The 27177-nt window shown below is 41.3% G+C and overlaps 1 protein-coding gene across 1 annotated transcript in view; it reads right to left on the bottom strand.

The window, feature by feature from the left end:
* Positions 1-25718, bottom strand: part of LOC128417530 (uncharacterized) — a gene marked incomplete at its 5' end in the record, with an annotated part of 128784 nt that extends 103066 nt beyond the window's left edge. Inside the window, 7 exons of the mRNA XM_053396325.1 lie at positions 110-224; positions 4967-5037; positions 9033-9199; positions 11536-11619; positions 15674-15760; positions 25152-25328; positions 25646-25718. Of these exons, the coding sequence (XP_053252300.1) occupies positions 110-224; positions 4967-5037; positions 9033-9199; positions 11536-11619; positions 15674-15760; positions 25152-25328; positions 25646-25718 (774 nt within the window). The remainder of the gene's footprint in view (positions 1-109; positions 225-4966; positions 5038-9032; positions 9200-11535; positions 11620-15673; positions 15761-25151; positions 25329-25645) is intronic.
* Positions 25719-27177: the final 1459 nt, after the last annotated feature.

Raw genomic sequence — 27177 nt, 5'->3', positions numbered from 1 at the left:
TAAAAAATGGGAAGGGAAGGGATTTCATACGAGGGAGTCAATATAATTGATCTAGTCAGTTTGCAATTTACATTAGGAAAAAGAGTACACACACACACACACGACTCACCTCCCAGCAAAGACCTGCTGCTCCATTAGATCCATTATTCAGTCCTGCAAGGTTACTAGACTTGGCTGCAGTCCCTTCATACGGTGCTGCTTTCAATGCCCGACTTTCTTCCATGCTTCAGCGGCAAAGGGAAAGTGAGGGTAGGAAATTTAATAAAATGCATAAATTAAAGAAAGTGTTGACCCTTGAAACCTACATGCATTTTAATGCATTCCTTAAATACGTTACAAAGAACGCAGCAATGAAGGGGGTATTACTGCTCAGGGCAGATGGATATTTAGCTTTTGACAAGTGGAGAAGGAATAAAATGGGATAACTCTGGTAATGACACAACTTCCATTTGTCAGTCTAGACTGGTGCCAAAAACACAATGGGCCACAATCCAGCAAGCACTTTAAGCATATATTTACTGGCCCATGGCCATGAGGTTTCGCTCATAGAACCCAGGGAGCCAAAACAGGCTTGTGCACCAGACAGAGCAGGAAATTGGTGCTGGAGCGACAGCAGAGCATGGACAGAGAAACCACCAGTGAACTGGTGCTACGGCAACATCACAACTTAGAAAGAGAAGCCACCAGTGAACTGGTGCTGGAACAACAGCACAGCATGAATGGAGATACCACCCACATGTGCGTAGAAACAGGCCAGCTATCTTCACGGCCAGAGTGTGACCATCCACTTCCGTTGAGAAGAAGTAGCTTCAAACTATGAAGCACTTCTTCTCATGCCATAGATACTTGATGTATGGTGGTGGTGGTGGTGGAGGGGGCTTAGAAGAGGGGGTTAAGAATATTTGAAAGGATTCTGAAATGAACCCTCCGTGTTCTGGAGCTGTTTACCTCTGGATATCAGTCACTAAGATCAAACAAGAGGGGTGTGGGATGTAATCCTCTGGAGCAGTTAAGTACAACATTTCCTGTTTGCCTAGAGTGAACATGCATGGGGAATGTTGGTCCATCCAGTTGAACTTCCTGTTACACCTGGCTGGAGCATCCTTCCTTTTGCATGTGGCAAGTAGGTGGGTATGATCTTTCCAGACCTGGTAAAGGCCAAGTCACATAGCCACCTTCCTTCTTTTTCACCCTGCCTGCTTCCTGCTTCACTTGGACTGCACTGGTTACCTCCCATATGGGATAAACCTGTTTTTGCATATTTGTAACTTTAAGCCTAAAGCCTGCCTTCAGGGATCACACTGTGCTCTGCCTGATTGCGAGTAAAACTACTTTTTGTTACTTATGAATAAGACTGTTGTGTCTTTATTCTTTTAGGAGGGGTTCAAGGGGTCTTACCAGGAGTCTTGAGAGACTCACATGAGTCTGCAACCAGCTTTCTTGCTGTGTAAAAGAGGGAATGCACTCTGCTGTGTGAAGAAACTTGCTAGCGTGAGTTAAGAAGGATAATATTAATCAATATATCCTCTCCTGTTACCCACAACATTCCCACAAGGGGAAGGACATCGCCTTTTAGAAAGAGAGAGAGCAAGAGTATAGTCTGCTATTTATAAATTTTTTTACAGAGAGTGGTGACTTTGTCCAGTTTCAGACAATTTCTCATCCAAACTATTGCTGGAAACCTGTCACCTGCAAACCTACAATATATATTCCTATAACCAGTTACTTGGAAGATTGTGAAGCCTCACACTCAACCTAGTTTGACCAAGAAGGGCTTACTTACTTACTTACTTACTTACTTACTCTATTTATGATTGTGAATCATCTCCAAAGACTAATAATGAACAATTAATGAATAATGAATGACTAATAATGAATAATTTTGCAGCCTTTTTTTCTGCACACAGACTCAACTAAAAAGCTTCCCTAAAGCTGGCACAAGATAAGCAAAGTATCTGTGTTCCTAAAATCAGTCTGTGGCCTGGTTGTAGAGGAAAGTTTTTGCTAAAGATGTATAATGATGGCGCCAGGCAGAAAAGGCCCATTCTCATGTTGCCACCCTCCATCTTTCACAGAAAGAGCACATGAAGAAGGGCTTCAGATGATTATCGCAGGGTCTGGGTCAGTTCATATGAGGTGAGGCAGCCCTTGAGGGATTGTGGTCCTGAACCATTTATAGCTTTATAGGTCAAAACCAGCACTTTCAACTGGGCCTGGAAACTAACTGGCAGCCAGTGCTGTTGGGCCAGGTTTAGCACTATATGCTCAAATTGCCTTACCCCAATGAGCAACCTGGGGGCTAAATTCTGTACCAGCTGAAGTTTCCGAATTGTCTTCAGAGGCAGCCTCATGTTTAATATATTGCAGTAATCTAACCTCTAGGTTAGATGAAGCATGACCTCAGAAGAAGCTGCCTGGTATATCACAAGTACATATTCTAAAAGTAAGCATTTACAAATGTAATAGTAAAGTGTGCCTCAAATTTTAATTGCAGGGGATAGAGAGAGAAAATGCTTCAGCCATCAGAAGTATGGGAAACACAGTCCTAAATAAACACCTCAGGATTTTTCGGCATCCCTTTCTCGCTTGACCTGAAGGTTAGACAAAGCTTAACTTAATTTGCCCTAAAAGTTGAATTGAGTCAACTTGTATTGTGAACTTTACTATTTAAAAGAGAAAATCTCTTTTCCTAGGAAGAATGGTCTGTTTGAAACTTTGTACTTATTTAGTTTCCTCATGATGGAAATTATTTCACTTAATTTGGTTAGAGCTACATTGACACAGGGGTTCATTAGGACACCCATTTGCTTGCAATTCAATTTAAAATTAAATACACTTTGTTGTGGATTTTATTACTTTTAAACTACTGTATCTATTGCCTTTATTAGCAGCTAATACACAATTATGAAGGTAAACAGTTTTCATTACACTGTTTGATCTCTTTTAGGGGTGCAACATTTTTCTCCTTTTTCTTTCACATAGCCAGAAGTTGAATTCTGGTTAGTAGCAATCAATTTAGCCTCTTTTCCTACCGATGAAACCTCATACGCATTTTGAATTGCCGTAGTAATACATTTTGGCTATCTTCTCAAATTTTGCCAGTTCTATTATTGGAAAGACAATGGTGATTACAGGGTCAGCATACCTGGTTATCTTTCAGCTGTAGGTTAAATGAGGGTTATGATGATGCAGATTTGGATTTAAGTATTTGCCTCCCCACTTTCTGTTTGCTGAGGGTTAACTAAGTTGCAGAACTGGCTTTCTCATCAGTAGGTGTCACTATAGTACTATTTGCACAGCTAAGAGCACCATGCTAGAGCACTGAGTGGCAAAAATAAAGGAGGAGACAGCCCAGGAATCCAGATGGTCTTCCACTCATCTCTCTGGTAAAGAGCGAAGAAACCTATCCAGCTCTGCGGTACTAGACTGCTTATTTTATATAAAAAGGCAACCATTGCTATTAATTGTTTTGTTAAGTTGCTCTATCTTGTCCAAGGTAACCCAAAGCGACTTACAACAATTATGGGGAAGACAGGCTAGATAAAGGAGGTGAGGTTACCTACTGTTCTGAAACATAGTAGAAGACATTTTCTAATTTTGAACACAAAAGTATCTAAGGCCTATAAGGAATGCAAAAAATGTACCCAGCCATTTAGGTTTCTCTAAATGAGACGCTGCTGCTGCTGCTATGTTGTTCTAGCTGAATTCACAATCACAGAATCATCTGGAGAGTAATTCCTTACCCTAAGAAACCTTGTCCCATTTCTAATTGGATTGTGCTCTCCAATTCATTAAGCACCGCAAGTACAGGAGAGAGATGAGTATACTGCAGCATGCTAGTTTAGGTGGGAAAGATGAGGCTTTTGACACGGTAATACAGAACAAAACCCCTAAAGCAAGTGGTATGTTTAATAATGAAAACCCTAATCTTTCAAAGAAGCAAGCCATGTCACACCTTCTATATTCCTCAGTATCAGCAGCCACCCTTATACCAGTAGAGCCACACTCCTGGTACCAGTTACACAGCAGATAATCAGGATGTAGATGGGGCAGGGCTGCATTGGAGTCAAGACTGCCCAGAGACTGCATGGATGGATCAGTGGGAGTGTTTGATTGGTTCTTCCAATGTGTCTGTGGAACCCCAACACAGCTTCAGCTTCGCCATGGTCCCCTCCCCATCTCCATCCAGACAAGCTGCAGTGTCATCCAGAGATGGGAAGTGGGCCCCACAGCTCAGCCCCACCACACCAAGCGTTACTGCCCTGCACTAGGGCCCATAGAAACCAGCATTACTGTTTCTCATGGTTTAAGCCACGGTCAACTGCACTCAATTTTTAACAAAAGTTAAATACTAAAGTTGATGTCAGGGGCTGGTCTGGATCGGAAGATTGGGGAATTCAATCACAGGGAGATTAGCTCCTAACAGAGGAGGAGGGGGAATATTCGCCCGCCAGCCCCTGCTTCCAGCGTTTCCAGAAGCAGAGAGACAGGCAGAAACAGAAGCTGCTCAGTTGAGAGAGGAGCCACCCAGCTATGAGATAGTAGCTATGCAACCAGAAGGGAGGGAGCAGCTGGACGATACATCAATAGAGAGTGGGGGAGAACCCCTCCCTCTCCCCAAACTTGGAGGTCCAAGCATGTCAGAGAACAAAGGAGACACGGGGGGGGGAGGAACTTCCCGTTGGCGCTCTTCTTGCTGCGGAAGTGAGGAGGAGTCAGAATAAGCATCTGATATCCTTGCGGAGGGTTGCCTGTCTGTGCTTGCAACATAATGCTGTAATAAAAGGACTATAAATCTACCAAATGCTTTGTTAATTCTTATTATTGAGCTACCAGAACAGAGAGAGGAACTCCTATACTTGACAGTTGCTAGCAAAGGCTTTACATTAATAGCACTGGTGTATAGAGTAGGATTCTCAGGTAGAAAGCAATGGAAGGGGCAAAGACTTCTGTTACTAATACATACCTTCGAAAGATTTTAGGAAGCCTCCTTCTGAACTCCTCTGTGTACTGGAAAATGCCTTTATGTCTTAAACCCTATACAAAAGAACATTTGAATTTTTAGAATTCTAATAAGCATATATTTTTAATATAACCATTTTTTTGCACATTTTCATAAAGACAATGACATAATTTTAAAAGACTATCTTACCTTCCACCTATAATATGCATGTCTTTGGTATAGTTTTCTTACATACCCAAATTGGACATTATGCTAATTGTGTGTGTGCAGTTAATTTGCTAATTTGCATTATGCTAATTGTGTGTGTGCAGTTACTGAAATAGTAACTGTGACTAGGGCAGGGTGGGTGGACCAGAACTGAGACTGGCACACTGGGAAGGTTTTAACCCTGGGAGCAACCTTACATTGATTTCAATGGAATCTTTATGGTACATATAGTATAGCTATTGCGTGATCTTAAGAATTTACACAAAAACAACACTTTCTTCTTCAGAAAAAGAAAATCAGCATGTACACATTTCTATCACTTCTCTTCAGCTAATCCCAAATTCAGTTATGTAAATTGTAATATAACACTGATCATTTCAGGGTTGGACAAGATAAAGAAGATGCAAGGAGTTTTAAAATACTAATATTTCCCTCATGAGAAAGCAATTTATGTAGTCAGAATATTCACTAGAATACAACATGCAGACTGTTTATATATATATTGCTGATGTTTTGCATCATTGTTATGTTGCTCATCAACAATTGAACTCTGCAATGTCTTTATAGGAAGGCATTGTCTAATACAGATAGATGCTGGAGATATGATGTTGAAAATGACTGCTGAGGCATAAGATGCTAGCATATGCAGTTATTTTTTTCTTTGTAGTCTGAAGCTGTTGTCCGTATTAATTAATCTGAGGATGTTCATGTATGTTGAAATTATATTCCTGTAGTATAGGGGTTAATGGAAGGATAACAGAAATGGATTTTGTGAGCCTTTGTGGTTACCAAGAGAATTTACTCTGAGCCTGGAAGGAGAGACACCCACCACCTCCTTAAGATGTAGAACCCTTGCTACATTGTAATGTACTTTTTATAAACTCAACTTGGTTTGGACATTTGGCAAGAACATATCAAGCCATAAGTGGAAACTAAGATGGATGTGCTGATGACCATTTTATTATTATTAATGTGAGCTGATGGGTTTCCCCTCTTTATTCTAATTCTTTTTAAAATAAATTTGCAATAAAAAGTGGTTTTCCGCTTGCCCTACTCCTTTGCCAGGGAAAACCCACTATTTATCAGAGCAAAGGTCAATCCACAGAAAACCTGAATTGCCATTTTGCCTGCTTGAACACTAAAGAGTGATCTTTCCTTGGAGAAAGCAGCAGGACAAGGCTGTGGACTCTTCATTGGAGGTTTTTAAGTAGAGATTGGTTGGCCATCTGTCCTGGAGAGTGTTATTGGGTTGTTCTTGTTTTTATTTTGATTATGTATTCTGTGTTTTTATATCATGATTTTATCCTGTGAACCGCGCTTAGACCTGCAGGTACAGGGCGGTATACAAATTTAATAAGTTGTTGTTGTTGTTTTAGTTGAGATTCCTGCATTGCAAGGGGTTGGACAAGATGACTCTTGGGGTCCCTTCCAACTCTACAATTCTATGATTCTATGATAAGAGGAAGTGTAGATAAGCTCTGAGTTAAACCAAAATGAACAGAAAAATGGTGGATACCTCACACCATGTCTACTTAGACATTTGGCAATTCTGTGGGCTTAAACCCAGGTAATTAGGATTACAGTGTACTCTTAGGCTGCAAACATACCTGGGCTTAAGTCTCATTGAATTGAACAGAGCTTCTCAATAACTACACTTTCAAATCATGATGTCAAACTCATTAATGGCATGGAAGCATAATTAGAAGTATTATTTTTCACATAAATACATATTTGTTGATGTTTATTTATGTCTGTTTTATTTGTATGATATTTGTGAATAAAAAGACAGGGTTTTGAACATGAATTCAGAGAGAAAACTACATCAAAGGGCTGGTGGAATACAGGATCTTCTCAAAACTACAAAACAAAACACAGAGGATATATCTGCCTGACTATCTGATTATCTGAATATAAAAGAGTTTGAGGATCTTTGAATACTACTGTAGAGGCAAAATTGTTTGGTTCAGGGAGAGATAAAGGCGCTAACATTATGCATCTCTGGTGTTTCCCACTGTCAAAACCAGAGCACTATATATTTTACCACTAGCTTATTTTTAGATTGTTCTATCTTTGCATATCTTTCTATTTTAAGTGGTAGTGCTTTGTCCAAGTGGAGAAGATTACAGACAATTGGGGTAGGAGGTAGAAACCCCCAAGGTATCATGTTAAGTAACGTAATACCTTTGAGTCAGTACCTGAAGGCAAGTGACAAATCAATTAAGACTACCATAAAAAGGTAAAAACCCAATTAAATAATTATCTCTTCCACTTGCGACTATTAAGAGCTAATTAAATTCTATATGTTCTATTACATGTGGATTCAAACCCTCCCTTGCCAGTTAAGGAAAGGTATTCAATGGTTACAGATGAGACTTCATAAACATTCAAATGCCTATTGTGATAGGCTACGGCATGGGACTTTGTGGTAAAAAATAGCTTTTACTGACGGCTGCATTTTTTTTTAATTTTTAAATCAAACCCGCGTATATCTCGTGACATAAAAAGGCATTAGACTGAGAATTTATTGCTTCTATGTATTTGTTAGACTGTGTACCGCAGTATCAGAATTATTATTTTTCATAACATGATGATGCTCTTGAAAAGTTTACAGATTTTTAGTGATCAATTTAAGGGACAGAATTTTATCTTCACAACATTATTATTATATTGTTGTTCTGTTGTTGTTAAATGATTTTATGTGATGCCTATACAAGGTCCCCCAGGCAACTCACAATTATAGACATTTGTTTATTTTATTTATAATGTTATTTATTTAACATTATTATTAAATGTTCCTCTGGATCATAAAGAAGGCTGATTGCCGAAGAATTGATGCTTTTGAATTATGGTGTTGGAGGAGACTCTTGAGAGTCCCATGCACTGCAAGAAGATCAAATCTATCCATTCTGAAGGAAATCAGCCCTGAGTGCTCACTGGAAGGACAGATCCTGAAGCTGAGGCTCCAATACTTTGGCTACCTCATGAGAAGAGAAGACTCCCTGGAAAAGACCCTGATGTTGGGAAAGATGGAGGGCACAAGGAGAAGGGGATGACAGAGGATGAGATGGTTGGACAGTGTTCTTGAAGCTACCAGCATGAGTTTGAACAGCATGGAAGTCAGAAGTGCCTGATGTGCTCTGGCCCATGGGGTCACGAAGAGTTGGACATGACTAAACGACTAAACAACAACAACAACAACAAATGTTCCTCTCTCCTTTCCTCCTAAAGGAGCGCAGGATGGCAAGCATCAAGCGATAAAATGATATAAGCATCTTTAAAGCATGCAGTATTACAGTGTAAAAATTTTAACTGCATCAGTTAAACATTGCAATCACCTAAACCCTTAATAACCAAACCTCTCTTGGAGCTCAGAATTGTAGAGCTCACAGAGCCCTTGTTCGTTGATAAAGCAGCCCTTCTCAGTAGCAGCTGGTAGGGCAAGAGAAGAATGGAACAGTGTTGCTTAACTGGCTTCCAAATGGGGACGCCACTGCCAGTAACCAAGAGGGGGAGGAGTGAGGCAGCAGAGAGGACACAGCAGTGGGAGTGGTGAGTTGGCTTCATTGCTATGGCCTCACCTCTCCCCTTCTCCCTCTGCTACATGACCACCATAACTGGGTGCCCCATTCCTCCATGCTTTTCCTGTCCAGAGCAGTTCCATGATCCAAACCTGATCCTTCCAGGGGAGGAAGCCCTGCAAACATCATCTCTGTCTTTTCTATCTGTTTCAGTTTATTGGCTCTCATCCAGCCCATCCTCCTTGGTTCTGCGCCAAAAGATGCTCATTTTCCTGTCGCCACAGAGAATGTTTAAGAGCCCATTGGGTGTACTCTCCCTAAGGGTGTTGGTACTTGACGCTCACCTGTTTCTGTGGAAAGTTGTCAAGGAGAATAATCTCATCCTGAACACTCTTCTCAAACTGCTCAATGTAAGGGCGAGTCTCTTCATCGTCGCCTTCCTCACAAAGTCCACTTGTCTTGGTAAAGCCAGCAGGCCACGCAGAATCTAAAGCGTCTTCATCTGGTTTTTCTAGAAAAAGAAAGAATGCAGCAGATTCTTTTTACCGGGAGAAATTCTCTCCCTTGCAATTTATAGTTCTGAGATACTGTTCAGATCCAACAAGCTGCAATACACGACAAAACAAGTTTGATTCTAAAATGCCGCTGTAGGAATGTTATGGATGTATACAGTGGTGCAGCAAAAAGAATGGTAACACCTTGCCGCGTTGACTCATTAGTATCATGTCTGGCACAGTCATTTGACTCAAACTTCCAAGCAATCAGCAAAGACAAGGAAAGGGCACATAAACATGTGGAGTGGAACAATAAAGTTTCAGCATGCCTTTCAGCGATGGATGAGTGAATCTGTCAATTTCAGTTTCCCTCTGTTTCTCTTTTTTCCCAATCTTAAATTTGACTCTCCTCATTCCACATCAACATACACATTTTTTGTATACAATTTCCCCTAACAGAATTCATTTCTGTATGTTATTTTCACCCAGTGCTTTTTTTCGGGGGGGACGGGACGCTGGGGTATACATACCCATAAACATGTTGTGAATCTCACTTTGGCCTCATCGAGGGACAATATTTCAATATGAGTAGGATAATGAGAGTACCTCTAAACATTTTGTTAGAAAAAGGCACTGTTTTCACCAATAGATAATTTTATATGCACACTTTACCCTAGTACAGTATTTCTTTGTTTGCACATATTACTTGCTTCACCTTTAAATGCAGGTTGATGCAGAATTCTTGTCTGCAAGGTCATTAAAGTCCTGTGCTTGGACCAAAACAATAGGCAAAAATTGAAGTCCTTTTGGGCAATAGCAAAAGTAGAAATGAAACAAAATAGTCTTGTTTCATCCCAGCATTAATATATATTGATTCTTCTCACTGTTACAAGCATATGCTTGCATTTTGCAGGACTTTTGGATTACAACACTACATACCCTTCTGCAAATCATACCATGACTTTTGTTCTCATACTTACAGAAGTTTAAGTCACAAATAATCAAGAAGATTCTTTTGCTCATTTTCCCATATTAGGATCACTAAAAGATGACAGCAACCAGTTTGTTCACATCTCACTTCATCTGGGTTACATGAAGAGAAATCCATGTTTTTATATTTGTCTACTCTCCCCCCCCCCTCCCCACGCTGTGGGAAAACGTCACATCTAAGTTTTTTGCCTTCCATACGTTCAGACACAGAACTGACTCCAATATCTTATATACATTTTAACTTTTGCCCAGTTAACATTGTTCAGCGATTTCTAAGTACCAAAGCTGCGCTTAAACCCTACCACCAAGGGATATGGAGTTTTTTAATCTGATATATTTTGAATTCCAAGTGTTCTGATTTCTCGTTAATAAACCAGTTTTGTCTGCTGCACTAATTTTCCTCCAAATGTATACACTCTGTAACTGCCTATGCACTTAAGACTGTTGTCCTGTAGCCCCTTACCTGGGAGTCATTTCCACTGAACTCAGTGAAATTTACTTTTGATTACACATGTATAGGCTTGTACTTTGAACATTAGTTGGTGCTGTACACGATTGGTAAATGGATATATTGGTAATATAGGACAGATGCCTACAGGGCAGAAATAAAATATTAAATATTCATTATTAAGTGATAATTTTGAGTGGTGGCAGCAACAACTACCATTTTATGATTTTTTTAAACCAGGGAATTGTCTCAGAGTGCAAAATTAAGAGGCTGGCAAAAAAAGCAAAACACACAAAAAATTGCTTGGCCTTTGGCTTTAACGCAGCATTACATTGTCTTAGTTTTCAGTATGGTTTAGGGGCCTGATGCATTTGTTGGATAGCTTGTAAATATGGATTCATGTGCCTGTTTGCAATTATTTTGTGACCTATCTATCATTAATTATTCCTATGTAGAAATCATGAAAATTCACCTAGTCATAGGGCTTGGTCTCACACACATATGTTCATTTCTTGTTGACTACAACAGCAAGACATTATTTGCTGTTGAAGATGGACCACCACAGACCAAATTTCTGGAGCGTCTCAAGCACACAGTTCTTTTTGGCAGGGACCATTCACACTTCACCTCTCAGGTATCAAATGCAGAGTAGTTGGACAGAACAAAGATGGGTAGCCTGTGGCCCTCTAGATCTTTTCGGACTTTAGCTCCCTTCAGCTCCAGTCACCATGGTCAACAGGCAGGACTAATGGGAGTTAAAGGTCTGCAACATCTGTAGGACCATAACTTCTTCCTACATCAGGAAGAGAAACCAAATGATGGTTGGGAAGTTGTGAGCCAACTCTTAGTCCTTTATTATACATGAATGAGCCAAAAAGCAAACACAGTTCAAATATGTGAATGAAAGACGTTTACCATGTGACACCAGAATTCTATTCTCTTCATCTAGAAGAGTCATCAGTTTGTCATAGAGGAGTTTCTCATCCAGCTTCACAGGCACTAAAACAAGAGAAGTAATGGAGGTCAGATAACTCTGGATAATTTCAAAAACTCTTTAAGTGGGTATATAACATGGCATGTAATAAGCATTTAGAGTGCAAGCTTATGTGTGGTATCTGAGATTTACCGTATTTTTCGCTCTATAACACGCACCCGACCATAACACGCACGTAGTTTTTAGAGGAGGAAAATCCGTAGGCATGCCACCCATAGGCATTCCCTCCATAACACGCACAGACATTTTCCCTTACTTTTTAGGAGGAAAAAAGTGAGTGTTATGGTGCAAAAAATACGGTAAGTCTCACTGTGTTCAGTGGAGCTTGTTCCCTTGTAAGTGTAGCTAGAGTTACACCTTTAACAACTCTCCTGGACACCAGCAACTTCCACATGGCTGGGAAAGGCAACAGCAATATTGGAAGTGAGACAGAATGGCCAGCTCTCAATAACAGTCTATTGCTGGGAGATGGAGTAGGGCAGGAATCAGTAATCCCTTAAGAAGCAGAGCATTTAAAGTCACAGAAAACCTTTTTTTTCTCTCAGACCAGCTTGGACTACTGCAATGCACTCTATGTTGGGCTACTTTTAAAATTGACTCAGAAACTACAGCTAATCCAGAATGCGGCAACTAAACTGGTGACTTGGAGTGGCCGCTGGGACCATATAACACCAGTCCTAGAGGATCTACACTGGGTCGCAGTACATTTCCAAGTACATTTCAAGTTTTGGCGCTGACCTTTAAAGCCCTAAACAGCCTGTATACCTGAATGAGCATCTCCACCCCCATTGTTCAGCCTGGACACTGAGATCCAGCTCTGAGGGACTTCTTGCAGTTCCCTCACTGCAAGAAGAAGTTACAGTGAACCAGGTAGAAGGCCTTCTCAGTAGTTGTGCCCTCCCTGTGGAATGCCCTCCCATCAGATGTCAAGGAGATTAAAAGCTACCCAACCTTTAGAAGACATCTGAAGGCAGCCTTGTATCAGGAAGTTTTTAATGTTTGATCTTTTATTATGTTTTTATATGTGTTGGAAGCCACCCAGAGTGGCTTAGGCAACCCAGCCAGATGGGTGGGGTATAAATAATAAAATTATTTTTATTAGCATCATCATGATCATTAGACCAAGCTCCTGCACCGCTGGGAGTAAGGTGGAGGTGACAGGGTCAGGTTTGCTAGTTGATCAGACCCAGAAGCAAGCCAGATGTGGGAGTTTTCTAAATGTTAGGTATAAGGTAAGGGTAGCCAATGTGGTGCTCTCCCAATGTTGCTGGGCAACCATCATCTTCGATGATTGGCCGTGCCAGCAGGGTTTAATGCCATCCAGTGGAACAACATCCGGACAGCTCCAGATTGGCTTCCCCTGATATGAGGGGCTTCTTCATCTTGCCATTTCCTTTTTTGGGCAGAACTGGGTGGAGATGAATAGGCTAACCTCTCCACTTCTGAGAGTAAGAGCTGCTATAGACTTGACTCCCTGGGGGATTCCCATTTGGCTTTTTGATTGCTACATCCCAGAAGCAGTGCAATATATAAATGGGTTATGAGCAAAGGATACGTTTTAAAAAGAAACACCAAGGTTAAAAAGGCTAAACTACCCCTTGCATATCTTTTCACATGTTTAAACTTCCAGAGGGAGGGAGGAGAGAGGAGGAGAGGGAGAAGAGAAGCAGGGGTGATGGAAGGAGGAAACATGTATCATAAATTGGGCTTTTCAAAAATAAAACTGTGTCTTCTGGACACATCTTATGCAAAGCTCTCTTTTCCAATCTGTGGCCTCATGCTGATCAAAGTAATTATGTCTGGAATAAAGTAAAGCTCAGTCTTGTGCTGTGGTTCTGTAGATCTTAACCAACCTGGGGCTGCCTGCCGTGGCTGACATACCCTTAGTAAATTGGACTTTCACATGGCTTTCAAGTGACAGTTGTGCCAGAGACATGGTAAGAGAAATTCAAAAAGACAGCCATTTAGATATGGCTCCCCGAGACGCAGGGAGACCTAATATATTAAGTCAAACAAAAGGAACAAATTGGACGGACTTTTCTAAGGGCTTTTGTCTGTTCCACATAACAACCCAAGGGAATGTTTAATATTCATCTTACGTTGTTCAGTCTCCCATTCCAACAGGCTGCGGACACCGAGTTGATAATATTTGAATGGGTCTTTGATAACATTCCTGCAAGATTTAGGGTGTTTATTGTATTAAGTCTCTGTGCATTTGCACATTTTGTGGCAAGATAGACTGACAGACCTTTGAACCATATGGCTTGCTTCACTGCGAGGGAAGATCATGGCTTTCAAAGGTCCATCTGTCACATTCAGATATCAAGGGCACATACAGTGGTGGCCTTGAGTTATACCACAACAAGGGAAATTCCCGCCCTTGGAGGTTTATAAAAGGCAAGTTCTGAACATCTTTAGGGTGGCATTTCTTGCTCTCTGTTAAGCTGGTAGAGATATTGTTCAGCTGGATTTAAATTGATAATTGAATTGTGTCTTGGGATAGCAAGGAAAGGTCACGTGGAACCTGTTCACAAGAACAAATTGGCCTAAGCCTCTATGCATGTCAACTTGAAAACACTGGCCATTTTGTTCCTTCTGTTTCACATCACCCTTTATTATATGCCCAAGGAATGGAAATACTGTGTGCTTGTGTGTCTGCATATAAGTTAACAGGCACATCCTTGACTGATGGATTTGAAGACTGGCAACAGGGATGTCTATTGTATAAGGGCAGCAACTGGTAGAAATCAAGAAGTAGTACCTCTATAACAAGGTTGGGCCTCCAACAAGACAGTCAATGATGGAAGTCCATAAGTTTCACACCCACTTTTTGCATTATCCATCTTAATTGTGTGTCGTTTGGTTGACCGTAGAAGTGAGTTATTGAGTTTGGAATGGGAAGAGATTTTCTTTCAGCTTTCCTCATATAGGTAGCAATTCAATCTAGTGGTACAATCCAACCTTAGATCCTCCAGAATGAACAAGTTAGGATGTGGCAGATCTCTGGCTCAACCAGCAGTTTCCTAGGTCATCCAGGCTACACCAGTATAAGCCCTCAACCCCAGCTCAGCGTAACTACCTTATCCCAGCTGAGCTGGGGAAAGCCAGCTAAGCCAGGAATGGCAGAACACACACTGGGAAATGGGCATTCTTGGGGAGTGATTGGTCAGTGATTGGTCAGGGCAGGACTTATGCTGGATCTTAACTCCATTCCGCTGAGTCATGTGACCTGGCAACCTAGCTGAAATTACACTGGCAAAGGGTGCTAAAGGCTTGTTTTCCCTCTGGCAGGTTTAGGTCATCTCAGCCAACAGTATCCCTGCTACTGAATGGAGTTTGGATTTGGCGTATTTTATGCCAGTTTAATTTAAGATGATGTAAATTGTGCCTGCTTTCTAGGTGTCTTTCATGTACTTCCCCTGTGTGATCATATTTGTCTCTCATTCACACTGTTGCCTTTTTTTAAAGGGCAACATTTTTATTTTAATGTATCTAACCAAACCTGGATTACAAAAGGAAATTTCCAAAAGAGAAAAATTAAGACACTTATTCTACCTGTTCTACAGAACATCCCCCATCGTGAGATTTAAAATCTAGGAAAATACTTGATGGTTGCCTTTTCTCAACAAAATCCTGATTGTGAACCCACCCAGTCAAAATAATTTAGTTCTGCGGTGGCGTTATTCAAAGCCAGGCCTGCAGAAATTATACAATTTGCTATGCTAGTCTAGACCAGGTATTTTAAACATTTTTTAATTAACTCATATGCTTAGGTGGGTGTTTTTCCACTCTATACCTGCACTCATGAAACTCAGTTTTAAACACAACCTGTAAGCAGAATGCCAGGCCACACTGAGTTGCTTGTATCTGCTCACTAACACACTGTCCTTCATCAAAGACTACCAAGGCTTTCCATCACATTTAGAGCGGCTAATACTTATAATTTAAATTGTAAGCTGGATATTTAAATGGAACCGAATTTGTGATCTTTGTCACCTCATTTCCATGAATGGGAAAGAATATTCTGACACAAAAATTACATACTTAATTCCACCTCACCTTCTTTGCTGACCTCCATCCCACACTGCCTTGGGTTTATTTCCTCATCCATCAGAGGGTCAAAGTAATTTCTGCTGCATTCATTTCCTGTGGAAAGTACATGAAGTAAGGGTCAGTGATTATTAGAAGCACATGAACCAAAATGTTAATTTTGAAATTTGACACCGGCACACAAGAGGGACATTTCTGCTACTACTTTATAAGATTTCTTAAAAAACAAGTCTTCTAAGCTGACTGGCTTCATAATTATCATCTAGGGAAAGGTCAGAAAAGGTAATTTTGGAAACAAGTTCAGTTTATGTTACTTTTGCTCAGAACCTAATGAGAAAATTCTCAAATGTAGATGATAGGTTGATAAAAAGAAAGAAAGAAACAAGCAAGCTACCTAAAACCTAATCCAAAACCAAAATTATTCTTGAGATGGGCTCTGAAAGTGACTGTTAAGGAGATTGTGTTTCACAGGTGACCCCCTTCAATTTTAACAGTTTCAAGTTTCACCACTGAGCTTTCAACATCTGGTGCATCTTTAATGCTATTGCCAGCCATGGAAGTGTTTAATTACAGAGGAGATGCTGCAAACGCTGCCTCATTAATCTGAACAGCAATTGTATTAACTTGGGCTCAGCATCCGCAGAATGATTTTGATGAAATAAAAGTACTCATTTAGCAGTTTCAATTTCCATAGCTAGCCATACAAAGTGCTGCAGGAACTAATGAAATTGATAAAAGGAAATACAGCTGCTGGCACACAATATTATCTTTATGGGCTGCCATACTCTAGTCCTGCAAGAGGGCTCCTTGTGCCCAGAGGGGGTTTTAGCGGCGCAAGTGGAGAGTTGCACCTGATCCAGTCACGGAGAGGGGCCACCACTGGTACACAGGGATACTGGCCATTAAGAAGGGATTGTGACAGGTCATATTTGTACTAAACTCCTAACAGCTTTCAGTGCTGACATGCATGCAGAAACCCCCATTCGCGTAGAACAGGGATGGGCAAATCTGGTGTTGGTTGCCCTCCATTTCTAATTTTTCCAGTCTTAAATTCAGTTCTCCACATTTCCACATCAGTTTGCAATGCATTGCTTTGCAGAAAACACCCCCAAAATACACTACACTGCAATTATATTTTTAAGGGGGTGGGGGATTCCAAGAATCAAACATGTGACAGGGATAACATATCCAAGGCATACTGCAGCAATCCACAGTATATTTGTTTTAGATCTTTTTTTAAAAAAAAAAGTAATCCAGGCAGCAGCTCCTTTTCAGAGACTAAATGAAACTCTGATATGAAACTAGGTTTAATTTAGATTTCTGGACCGGCACACTTTGACTGTCAGGCTCTGTTCTTTCCATGCAGTAAGTACAAGACCTGAAAATTTGCTTTACCTTGAGGTCTCAATAAAGAAAAAATAAATGAGTTTCAGTTTTGTTACTTTATCTGTCAACAACTACTAGGCTGGTATGAATCTTGGCAGTATGTAATCAAAGTCTTATGTACCGCAATAACAGAGCTAGTCTACCTTATTCAGTGTAATTGTTTTCCTCTAGCACAAAGCACTGTGAGAACATGCTCTTTTTCAGAGGTTGGCAGAATAATTCACTTGGGTGTTAAAAGAGAAAATGGTGAATGCATATCTATGGACGAGTTCTCCATCCCTATACATGGACTTGCAAATGCTGCATAGGAAACAGGCCTAGGATCCATCCTCAGCCAATCATGTTGAACTATAGTATGCTTTTTAACCTATAGTGGTTTTTAAAAATAAGTAACAATCTGAATTAAAATGAAATATAGGCAATAGCATTGGGTTTCTTTGTTCAGCACCAAGAATCATGTGAGCACCATTCTTTTGCACTTCCTCTTCCTTATCCAGCACCACATGTTCATCTGGAAAACTGCTCCTGAGCACATCTCACCAGATCCATGTGCAGAATGTCTATTTATACATTCAAGGGCTTCTAAAGCACTTTACTGGTTGTACTGGAATGCAATGACAGCAGAATCCATACTCAACATCAGTTATGTGCTTTCTCACATAGATGCAATTAGATGCAATGCAAAATTAGACAAAACCTCATGTCTTGCCTCACTGAAACTCAAAGAAAGTCTTCATCACTCTTCTTGCATTATTCTACTGTGTCATGTGCTCAGTGACAGAACATCCGCTTGGCATACAGAAGGTTGCAAGTTCAATCCCCAACACCTCAAAGAAGGATTGAGAGAAACTCCCTCCCTCTCCCTCCCTGGAGAGCCACTGTCAGTCAGTGTAGACAATTCTGAGGTAGATGAACCAATGGGTCTCACTCAGAGTAAGGCATCTTCCAATGTCAGTTTCTGGCTATTCTGGTAGCTAGCCAGACATAGATTTGATTAATATATTGAGAATTATTATATGATCATTGGAGTGTTTAAGCTACTGTTGACATAATATATATTTTTAAAACATCTGTTGCATTTGACTTGTAATGTTTGTTTTATTGTAAGTCACCTTGAGACTTTTGGTATAAGGGAATAAATGAAATAAAGTAAAGCAAAATACATTTTAGCATGCATTACCCAGCATTTAGTGATTTAGTTTATGTTTGGCATAGTTATATAAACACCAGCAAGACCAGCAACAGGAGGGTGTTGACTTGGGAAGTAACCATTTAACTAGGAAGCTCCATTGAGCAGTGCTTGCTTTTATCAATTGAAAATTGGAGCCTTGATAATGGAGAAAGCCATTTTTGGTGACACTCATACCTCACAGGTATGACTTAGGTATATGATTTAGGATTGTGTTTCAGTTAGGGACTGAGAAGACTCCTGGGCACCACACATTTTAAAAAGGTAAAGGGACCCCTGACCATTAGGTCCAGTCGTGACCGACTCTGGGGTTGCGCGTTCATCTCGCTCTATGGGCTGAGGGCGCCGGCGTTTGTCCGCAGACAGCTTCCAGGTCATGTGGCTAGCATGACTAAGCCGCTTCTGGCGAACCAGAGCAGCACACGGAAACGCCGTTTACCTTCCCGCCAGAGTGGTACCTATTTATCTACTTGCACTTTGACGTGCTTTCGAACTGCTAGGTGGGCAGGAGCTGGGACCGAGCAACGGGAGCTCACCCCATCACGGGGATTCGAACCGCCAACCTTCTGATCAGCAAGTCCTAGGCTCTGTGGTTTAACCCACAGCGTCACCCGCATCCCACACCACACATTTTAGGGAAGCTTTAAACTGTTTGTCAGATGGTTTTATTAGAGCAGTTGCTCAGCTCCAGAACCTCTTTTTCTCCCCCAACATGTGGAGGGGGGGGAACTCTCTGAGTATGTGCAAAGCACCCTTGCCTTCTTGCTGAGTAACCATAAGATAACCATATGCATTTGGATTGAGAGAGGACAGCTTTCAGACCAGACACTTTATGCAGTTCCTAGAAAGGCTTGGCTTCAACACCTACATTAAAAAACCCAAAAAACTATTGATTATATGTTGATTGCCAAAGGTCTACTTTCTTTGAGGAAATGCTATGGAACCCAAGAAATGGCTCAGCAAATGAAGCCATTTTGATTTGTTGTTTGTTTCCTTAAAATTTTTAAATACACTAACATCTCTATTAAGCAAGCACCAAAAGCATTTTGCTAATTATGTGAATTCATGAATAGATTGGGAACTAATTACTCACTTGCTTTTGGAAATATGCGAAAGCATATAACATGCAAATGAAGAGGTCCACTGAGAAATTTGTGTTCTGCTTCTTTACACAACACATACAATCAGGCAGTTAAGCTAAATGCTAATACAGCATTAACATTACACAGAAGCAGCTTTAGGAACACTTGCAAACATTTTCTTTGATTTAGACCTGAGCTATTTGGCGCTTCCTGTACTTCTCGTTGGCTTGGAAGAAAGAAAACCAGAGCCTCGACCTAAAATGTGCTAAAAAAACCTAAGCAGGTTTGTTCTGGGTTCTGTTAAAAACCCTTCGTGATTGAGAAGAAACTTAAAAGTTTTATAATGGCCTTCTGAGTTGATTTATTAGGAAAAATTATATAAACTGCTTCTTCTTGGATATGGTATCTCCTCTCACATGATGGCTGAATACATGAAACAGGGCTAGTTTTCTCTGGTGTTACTTGACAAGGTCTAAGGATCAACAAGCTAAGCTTTTCGGTTTGCATGGAGCAAGCTGTTGAGAAAGACTGTGAAAACTTCTTAAGACAATTTCCATGAAAGGCAGGAGTTGCTTTCATCAATAATATTTTCAAGACGGCTTTCCATCTTACAGGACAATCCAGCAAGCCCTAATTCAATAGGGCTTACTCCAGGTAAGTGGGGTTAGGATTGAAGCCTTACTGTAGTTATTCCAATCAGTTCACACACTGATCTGGCGAAGATCCTTCTTCCATAGTGGAGTAGGTGCATGGAGATTCATCAAGTTTTAAGCATATAAGATTTAAGTTCTGATTTGTGCAAGAGTTAACCAGATTGTGGTTTTTATCTCATTTAAAAATCTAGTGTACCAAGAAGAAGAAGAAGAAGAAGCTCAATAAAACCATTCCATTGTGTTGGGAGAAGCATAACAATAACCACATTCCAATCCAGATACCAATTGATCCAATTTATTTATTTGCTTATTTATTGTATTTACATCCCACCTTTCTCCCCAAGGAGCTCAAGGTGATGTATATGGTTCCGGCCCTCCTTATTTAATCCTCACAACATCCCTGCAAGGTAGGTTAGGCTGAGAGACAGTGACTGACCCAAAGTCACCTGGTGACCTTCATGGCCAAGTAGAGATTTGAACTCTGGTCTCCCAGCCCAACGCTATAAGCACCACACCACATTGGCTCCCCTTGCCCACTAGGCATGCCTGTCCCATTAGACATCCATGCATGGCCATAACATTTGAGAGGGCTTATGCACCCAACATCCAGTGTTTGTAGGTGTGCAAAGGCTAATTGACTTCCCTCATATAACCTGGGAATAGAGCAATGAATTTGTGCAAGGAGGGAAATCACTTTGTTGAATGCACCTAATGCCTCATAATTCCTCTGCTTGGAAGGCTTGTGTATCAGGCAGAAGAAGGCTTTGCACCTCACTTTTTACCTGGCCTGCTGGTTTTCCAGATGCAGGCAGATTCTGGTGTGTTATGTACTGAGCTGAATAGGATACAAAAGGCAGCAGTCTGATTGGTCCTAGAACAATAGAATCCAAAATGCAGCAGTCTGATTGGTCCTAGAACAATAGGATTCAGAATGCAGCAGTCTGATTGGTCCTAGAACAATAGGATTCAGAATGCAGCAGTATTATTGGTCCTAGAACAATGCAGCAGTATATGATTGGTCCGCAGGAGCCACCCAATCCAGCTCCAGGTGGAAGTGAATCCGCAACCTGATTGGCCTACAGGAGAATCCCGGAATTAGCCAATCATGTGCGGCCCATTGTGTAAATAATGTATATAAAGCAGATATTTTGGGGGGGACATTCATTCTTCACTACTATGAGCTGAATAAAGAGCATGAAATCCACACTCAACTCTGAGTATATTTCATGGTGTGAGACAGCTTTTAGACAGGTTATTCCCCAGATGCAACTGGGAGTGGTACTGTCTCAGTGCTATGTGCCTATCTCCACATTTAGCTCTGCTTTGAAACTGTCACTGCTGACAGGTCCCGGATAATGTTCATGAGCATTAAGCAGATTCAATTCCCGTCTGTCTAGGATGGTTTGAACGTTCCTTCCCTATCCATGCTTCTGCCCTCCCTTTCCTCTCCTTGGAAAACTGACTGCATCTGCTCCTGTTTGCACATGTGATGCTGCACGCACAGTGTCGTTTTGTTGGCAATTCTTTTTTACTGCAGGCAGCAGAGGGCATTGTGCCAGTGTGAGACCTGCTGGCTTTCCTGGGGAAATGCTGTGTGTTGAATGGCTCAGAAAACACTTGCTGGTGTGAACTGAGCCTGTTAATAAGCACCATTCAATAATGCGGTTTTGATTCAGCCGTTTTAACTATTGGAATTTCAATCCATAAGGAACCAGACAGAACCTGAGACATGCTTAAGGGCAAGGAATCCCTGTAACCAGTGCTATTTTTCTAGAAAAAGAGGTGCCGGAACTCACCATGAACACCTCCCTTGTTCTCTTAAAATGGCAATGGCGCCCACCTGAGAGGTGCCGGAACTGGGGCGGGGGGGAGGCCTAACTGTAACACAGTATCATATTGATGGGGGTGTGTGGATGTCATACCTTCCAACATTTCTCCAATGAAAATAGGAACGTCCCATTCCATAATGATAATTTTACTATTTATACCCCACACATCTTACTGGGTTGCCCCAGCCACCCTGGGTGGCTGCCAACATATATAAAAACATTTTTTTAAAACCTTCCCTACACAGGATTGCCTTCAGATGGCTCGGAGGTCGGATAACTCCATACCCTCCAACATTTCTCCAAGGAAAATAGGGATGTCTTAAGGAAAAGTGGCACATTCCGGGATCAAATCAGAAACTGGGACAGCTTCTCTCACTCAGCAGAGAAGATGATAGAGGTGAAATGGCTAAGGCTACAACTGAACATAGGCTTCCCCAGGAATTGTTGCTGGCATCCATCTGTCTTGAGAGACAATGGATTGCACCTCCAGGGCTGAATACAAACTTCTGCATTAGCAGCACCAAAGTGACCTCCCCGGGCCCTGAGCCTGGACAGTATGTGTGGAGGTCCTGGGCTGCCCAGACAATGAGATCCTCCCCCTCTCATCCTCGCTGATGTGGTTCAAAGGAAAGCAGAGCAATATGTTTGGTGCCAGCAATGCACTTGGTGCATAGCTGTCAACTTACAGATTTGAAAATAAGGGACCAGCAGCCTTGAAAATAAGGGATCAGCAGCCAAAATAAGGGATTTTAGTCAACCAGCAGCCAAATGAAACCTCAAGTGGTGGTTCCCATAGCGCAGCAACCCGGCAAAGGAGATGCAGCAAGGAAAACCACTGTCACCTCTCCACTGGGAAGCGCTGAGCAAAGGCAAGTCCCCAGACAACGTGGCCGATTTGATTGACACAAGGCATGCAAGCTCCACCCCCCAGTCATTCTTAGACTCCTTATTGGGTGAGCTACGCAGCCAAGCCACACAGTTGGAGCCTCCCTCCTCCCTGGCCGGCAGGGTGGGAGGGAGAGGAGCTGCTTCCTTTGAAACCCGGGAAATTTAAGGGACATCATCAATAAGGGACAGCAGCGGGACATGGTGCTGGGATAAGGGACTGTCCCGCCAAAAAAGGGACGCTTGACAGCTATGACTTGGTGCCTCACCTCCACTCTCACTCAATCACTGCTCCCCCCAGAAGCAAAAATTGCATTGGGTTTACTTGTCTAGCACCTTCATTTTCTAGTGCTCTGCTTCCCCATGGGAATTTTTCTAGTTTTAAAAATACATCATTTCAAAACAAATTAATTCTCAGAATGCAAGTCAAATCAGGAAACGTGGGGGAGGTGGGGTGGAATATAGTACCTGTCAATTCAAAGCTATTATGCAACTTTTTCCAGGTGGTTCTCCCTATGAAATGGACATATTAATGCACAAATCTCATTGGGCATGCTGAAATTCAGAGCATGGCTGGAAGCAGAGATGGGAGAAGCTCATGGCCCTCTGAGTCTGGCTGGACTCCCATCAGCTTTGACAGATGGCCTGCTGACTAGGGATGATGGGAAATGAAGTCCAGCAACACCTGGGCAGCCACAGGTTTCCCACCCTTGGCCTCAGGGCAGGTGACCCAGCCACTGTGCTGCTGCTAAGTGGGTCTGGGTTTGATCTGTACCAGGATGGAGACCACCTGTGAACCCAGTGCAAGCTGTTCCTTGACAGAAGAAAGGTTAGACTAAAGAAGACTAAAGAAATGAACACGCAAAAATATGGCAATTACAGTAGTAGTAGTAGTAGTAATAGTAGTAATAGTAATAATAATAATAATAATAATAATAATAATAATAATAATAATAACAACAACAATAATTTATTATTTATACCCCGCCCATCTGGCTGGGCCTCCCCAGCCACTCTGAGCGGCTTCCATAGAAACCAAAAATACACTAAAATATCACACGTTAAAAACTTCCCTGAACAGGGCTGCCTTAAGATGTCTTCTGAATGTCAGGTAGTTGTTTAGTAGGGTTGCCTTATTTCAAAAAGTAAAATTCCTGACACCCGCAAAGTTGTTGAGGTTTTTTTAAGGAAAAAACACAAAATGCTGAGGTTTTTGGGGAGAAACCTACCCCCAAAATAGTGATTTTAAGCTTTTTGAACTGTTTCCGCTGCTTTTTCCATCGCATTGCCATACATCTGGGTTTTCCCTGACATATTGCCATTTCAGCAAAATTCCCCCATAACACCATTTTTACACCCAAGAACCAGGACATGTCAGGAATTTTCCTGACGTATGGCAAGCCTAAATTACAGAGGTAGGACAATGCTAAGCATTAAACAGTCTTAGAAACTTAAATACGAGGGCCTCATACTAAAGGAGTTGTCACAACAACAAAAGATTGTTGGCTTTCTTGGATTATAATACTGTGGTTATGATTTAATAGATAAGAGTGCAGCAGAAGAGGAGAAGCAAAAACTCCATGGAAAACGGGGTGGGAAATTGATAAAAATAAGAGAAACGACGAAACAGTATTTTGATTGTATATGTTAAAAATATTGAAACTTAGTAAACTATACAGTGGTACCTCTACTTATGAATGTGATCTGTTTTCGGGTGCCGTTTGAACCCCAAAAAGTCCATAAGTAGAGCGCCACTACTGCGCATGTGCAAAGCACGATAGAGTGCTTCTGCGCATAGTGCACAGATTGCTTCTGCATGCATGCGCACGGCAAACCCAGAAGTAAACCCTTCCGGCTTTGCCATGTTCGTAACCTGAAAAGCCACAGCCTGAAGCAAACGTGACACGAGGTATGACTGTAATTGAAAAAAAGATTGTTGGCTTTCTGTTACTGTATTAGATGACTGGTGATAAGCTTTTGTAGACACACAGGTAAAAAGAACAGAATAAATTAAGGGGGAAATATTGGTTGACAGACAGCATTCAGGTGATAGCTGGGAAAGGATAATACGTGGTTGTTGCCTAATGAAAAAGCATTCCCTCTAATCTTGGAGCCAGCATTCGTGAATTCAGCGCTGTCTTAGTTTTAACGCAACATAAATATTAAGGCAAGACAGAAGAGGGCACTTTTCAATGAAGCTTATTCTGGCACTGATCACCATGCATTTCCCTAATAATTATGAACAGGATGTGAATATAAAAGGAGGAGAGGGAAGAAAGATCTTCAAACGTGTATATGTCAGATGTTTTCAGCAATCATTTTGCCCTCCCAGTTTTAGCATCCCAGGTTTCTATTGGAACGCATCAGGATGGAATGTCTCGTACACACCATGGAATGCACAGCTTAGATCAAGAGCATAACCACTGTCACTCAATCTGATGGTGATCAAGAGTGAAAGCTCACCTCTTGGTTCAGCTTGGGCTTGCAGCCTGAGTTTTTGTTGGTGAGCTGCAAGGGTGCTACCCGGCTTGTCACGTCTAATAACTTCCTCCTCTGAAGCCTGATATGCTGAAAGATCTGTGCTGCTGATGTTAAAAGCTGGATTTGCAATGCCTTCTGCTGCAACTCTCCCGTCTTTTCCTATTGGGAAGCAGGGGAGGGGAGAAGCAGCAAGGTCAGAGGGGAGCCTGAAACAGTGACAAGCAGAAAATTCCTTCTAATAATTCCTTTTACTGAAAGACTTGAGAGTTATCAGCATCAAACGGCACCAAAACAGAATTAGGTTAAAATTAACTCTTTATATAAAAAGGAGAGGGGGGGGGAGAATAAATGATTAAAATAATTACAAATTGCACCCTGACAAGCAAGAGCAAAATTTTGCCCACAGCCATTTGTCTGTAATTAGTTAATTAATCCTTACACAAATTATGAGCAATAACTCATCAAGCAAGGCTCACCCATCAGAAATTCAGCCGACTTGGATTTCTTCTGCTTAGTTTGTTTCAGAGCCTTCTGCTGGAACTTCTGGAGGGAAATTGTTAAATGAATAAATTAGCTTAAGAACGAAGATTACCCTTTATGATCCACAACTAACACAGTATTTTAAATATGGGATGGCATTGAAATGTCATTTAATTTACATCTCCGCTAAGGGGTCAAACACTAATTGAACAACAGAGTGGAAGAATTAAATAAAAACAGGAGAAGGAAAGTTAAGACAAATGCCAAATGAAGGTCACATTAAAATACTTCCTTTTGTATTATTTTGCATTATAATTAAGACAAAGACTCTTCATCAAAGGAAAACTTGACCTTGGATTCACTATTCGGGGAACTGAACTGGGTAAAGGGGGAAAACAGCATCAAGTGTTGTTTATAATGGTAAATGCATTTGTATTTCTTCGGATTCCTGTTGCCAGTGCCAAAGGAGGTTATCACTTGGGTCCTCATCACAGTGTTTGTAAAAATTAGCAAAAGAAAAAGCAACCAACATGCTGGTTTTTTGGATACTTTACCCCAAACAATGAAAAACCAGAGGACAAGACTTATCTAGAGGACCAGATTTATCGCAAATGCTCAAACTGTACTTAGAAGCAGCTCCAATGGCATATAAAACAGTGTGCAGATGAGACTGGGCAAGCCTCCCTCTGCTCATGGCTGACTTCTGCACAGTGTATCCCTTAATGCCATTTCTCTTTCTCAACCACCAGCCCTGCTGCTCTCCACTATCAAAAGTGAGCCGAGCTGGAAGAAAAGTCTCTTAGAGAGAAGCTGTGAGGATGGATGAGTTTGTTTGGCTTTCATCATTTATAGTCACCCATCTGTCTAGGGACTATTCAATACATACATGCAATCCCAAGGGCAGAGGGCACAGGAACATTCACCTCTGCATCATTTTTGCTCTCAAGAGTGTACCCCCACCTCTGCTTAATATATGACTGGGGGAAATCTGAGTTTAAGCAAATGGGCTTGCTGTCATCACTAGTACTTGGAGCCCAAAAGCTAGCTTCATCTTAAATCACGCATTAAATACACACACTTAAATTGTTTCAGGACAAAGTTTCAAAAGCTGGGGCAAACTTATGCATGCAAAACTTTCTAAATAATAAGTATCTGAGTACCAAAAGTGGGCTACCCTGAAGAATAGTCCTGAACCAAAGAATTCACTTGAGAACTTTCAGCCAGCCACCATGTCTCAACCTGAAAATATAGGGATAATGTTACTGGCCTACCTTATAGAGTTCTTGCACAGATTGCTGGGATAATGTATGTGATTCATTTTGAACATTCTGAAAGGCTTTATAGGTATTCAGAATGGCATTAGCAGGTCAACACTCAAAGCAAAAATCACCATCAATTCTATAGAGTGCTGGAAGTGGTTTGGACACACATTCGCTGCATTTTAAAGGATTTGTGTAGTAGGCAGAGAATGTGTGTTCCACCCAGTGGTGAGCTGAAAGCAGGAGTGAGGTGTCTTGAATCTTTGCTC

The sequence above is a fragment of the Podarcis raffonei genome, chromosome 7 (assembly GCF_027172205.1).
Source record: "Podarcis raffonei isolate rPodRaf1 chromosome 7, rPodRaf1.pri, whole genome shotgun sequence".
Classification (NCBI taxonomy): Eukaryota; Metazoa; Chordata; class Lepidosauria; order Squamata; family Lacertidae; genus Podarcis; species Podarcis raffonei.
The sequence above is the reverse complement of the archived record's forward strand: the minus strand, read 5'-3'. Positions and strand labels throughout refer to the sequence as shown.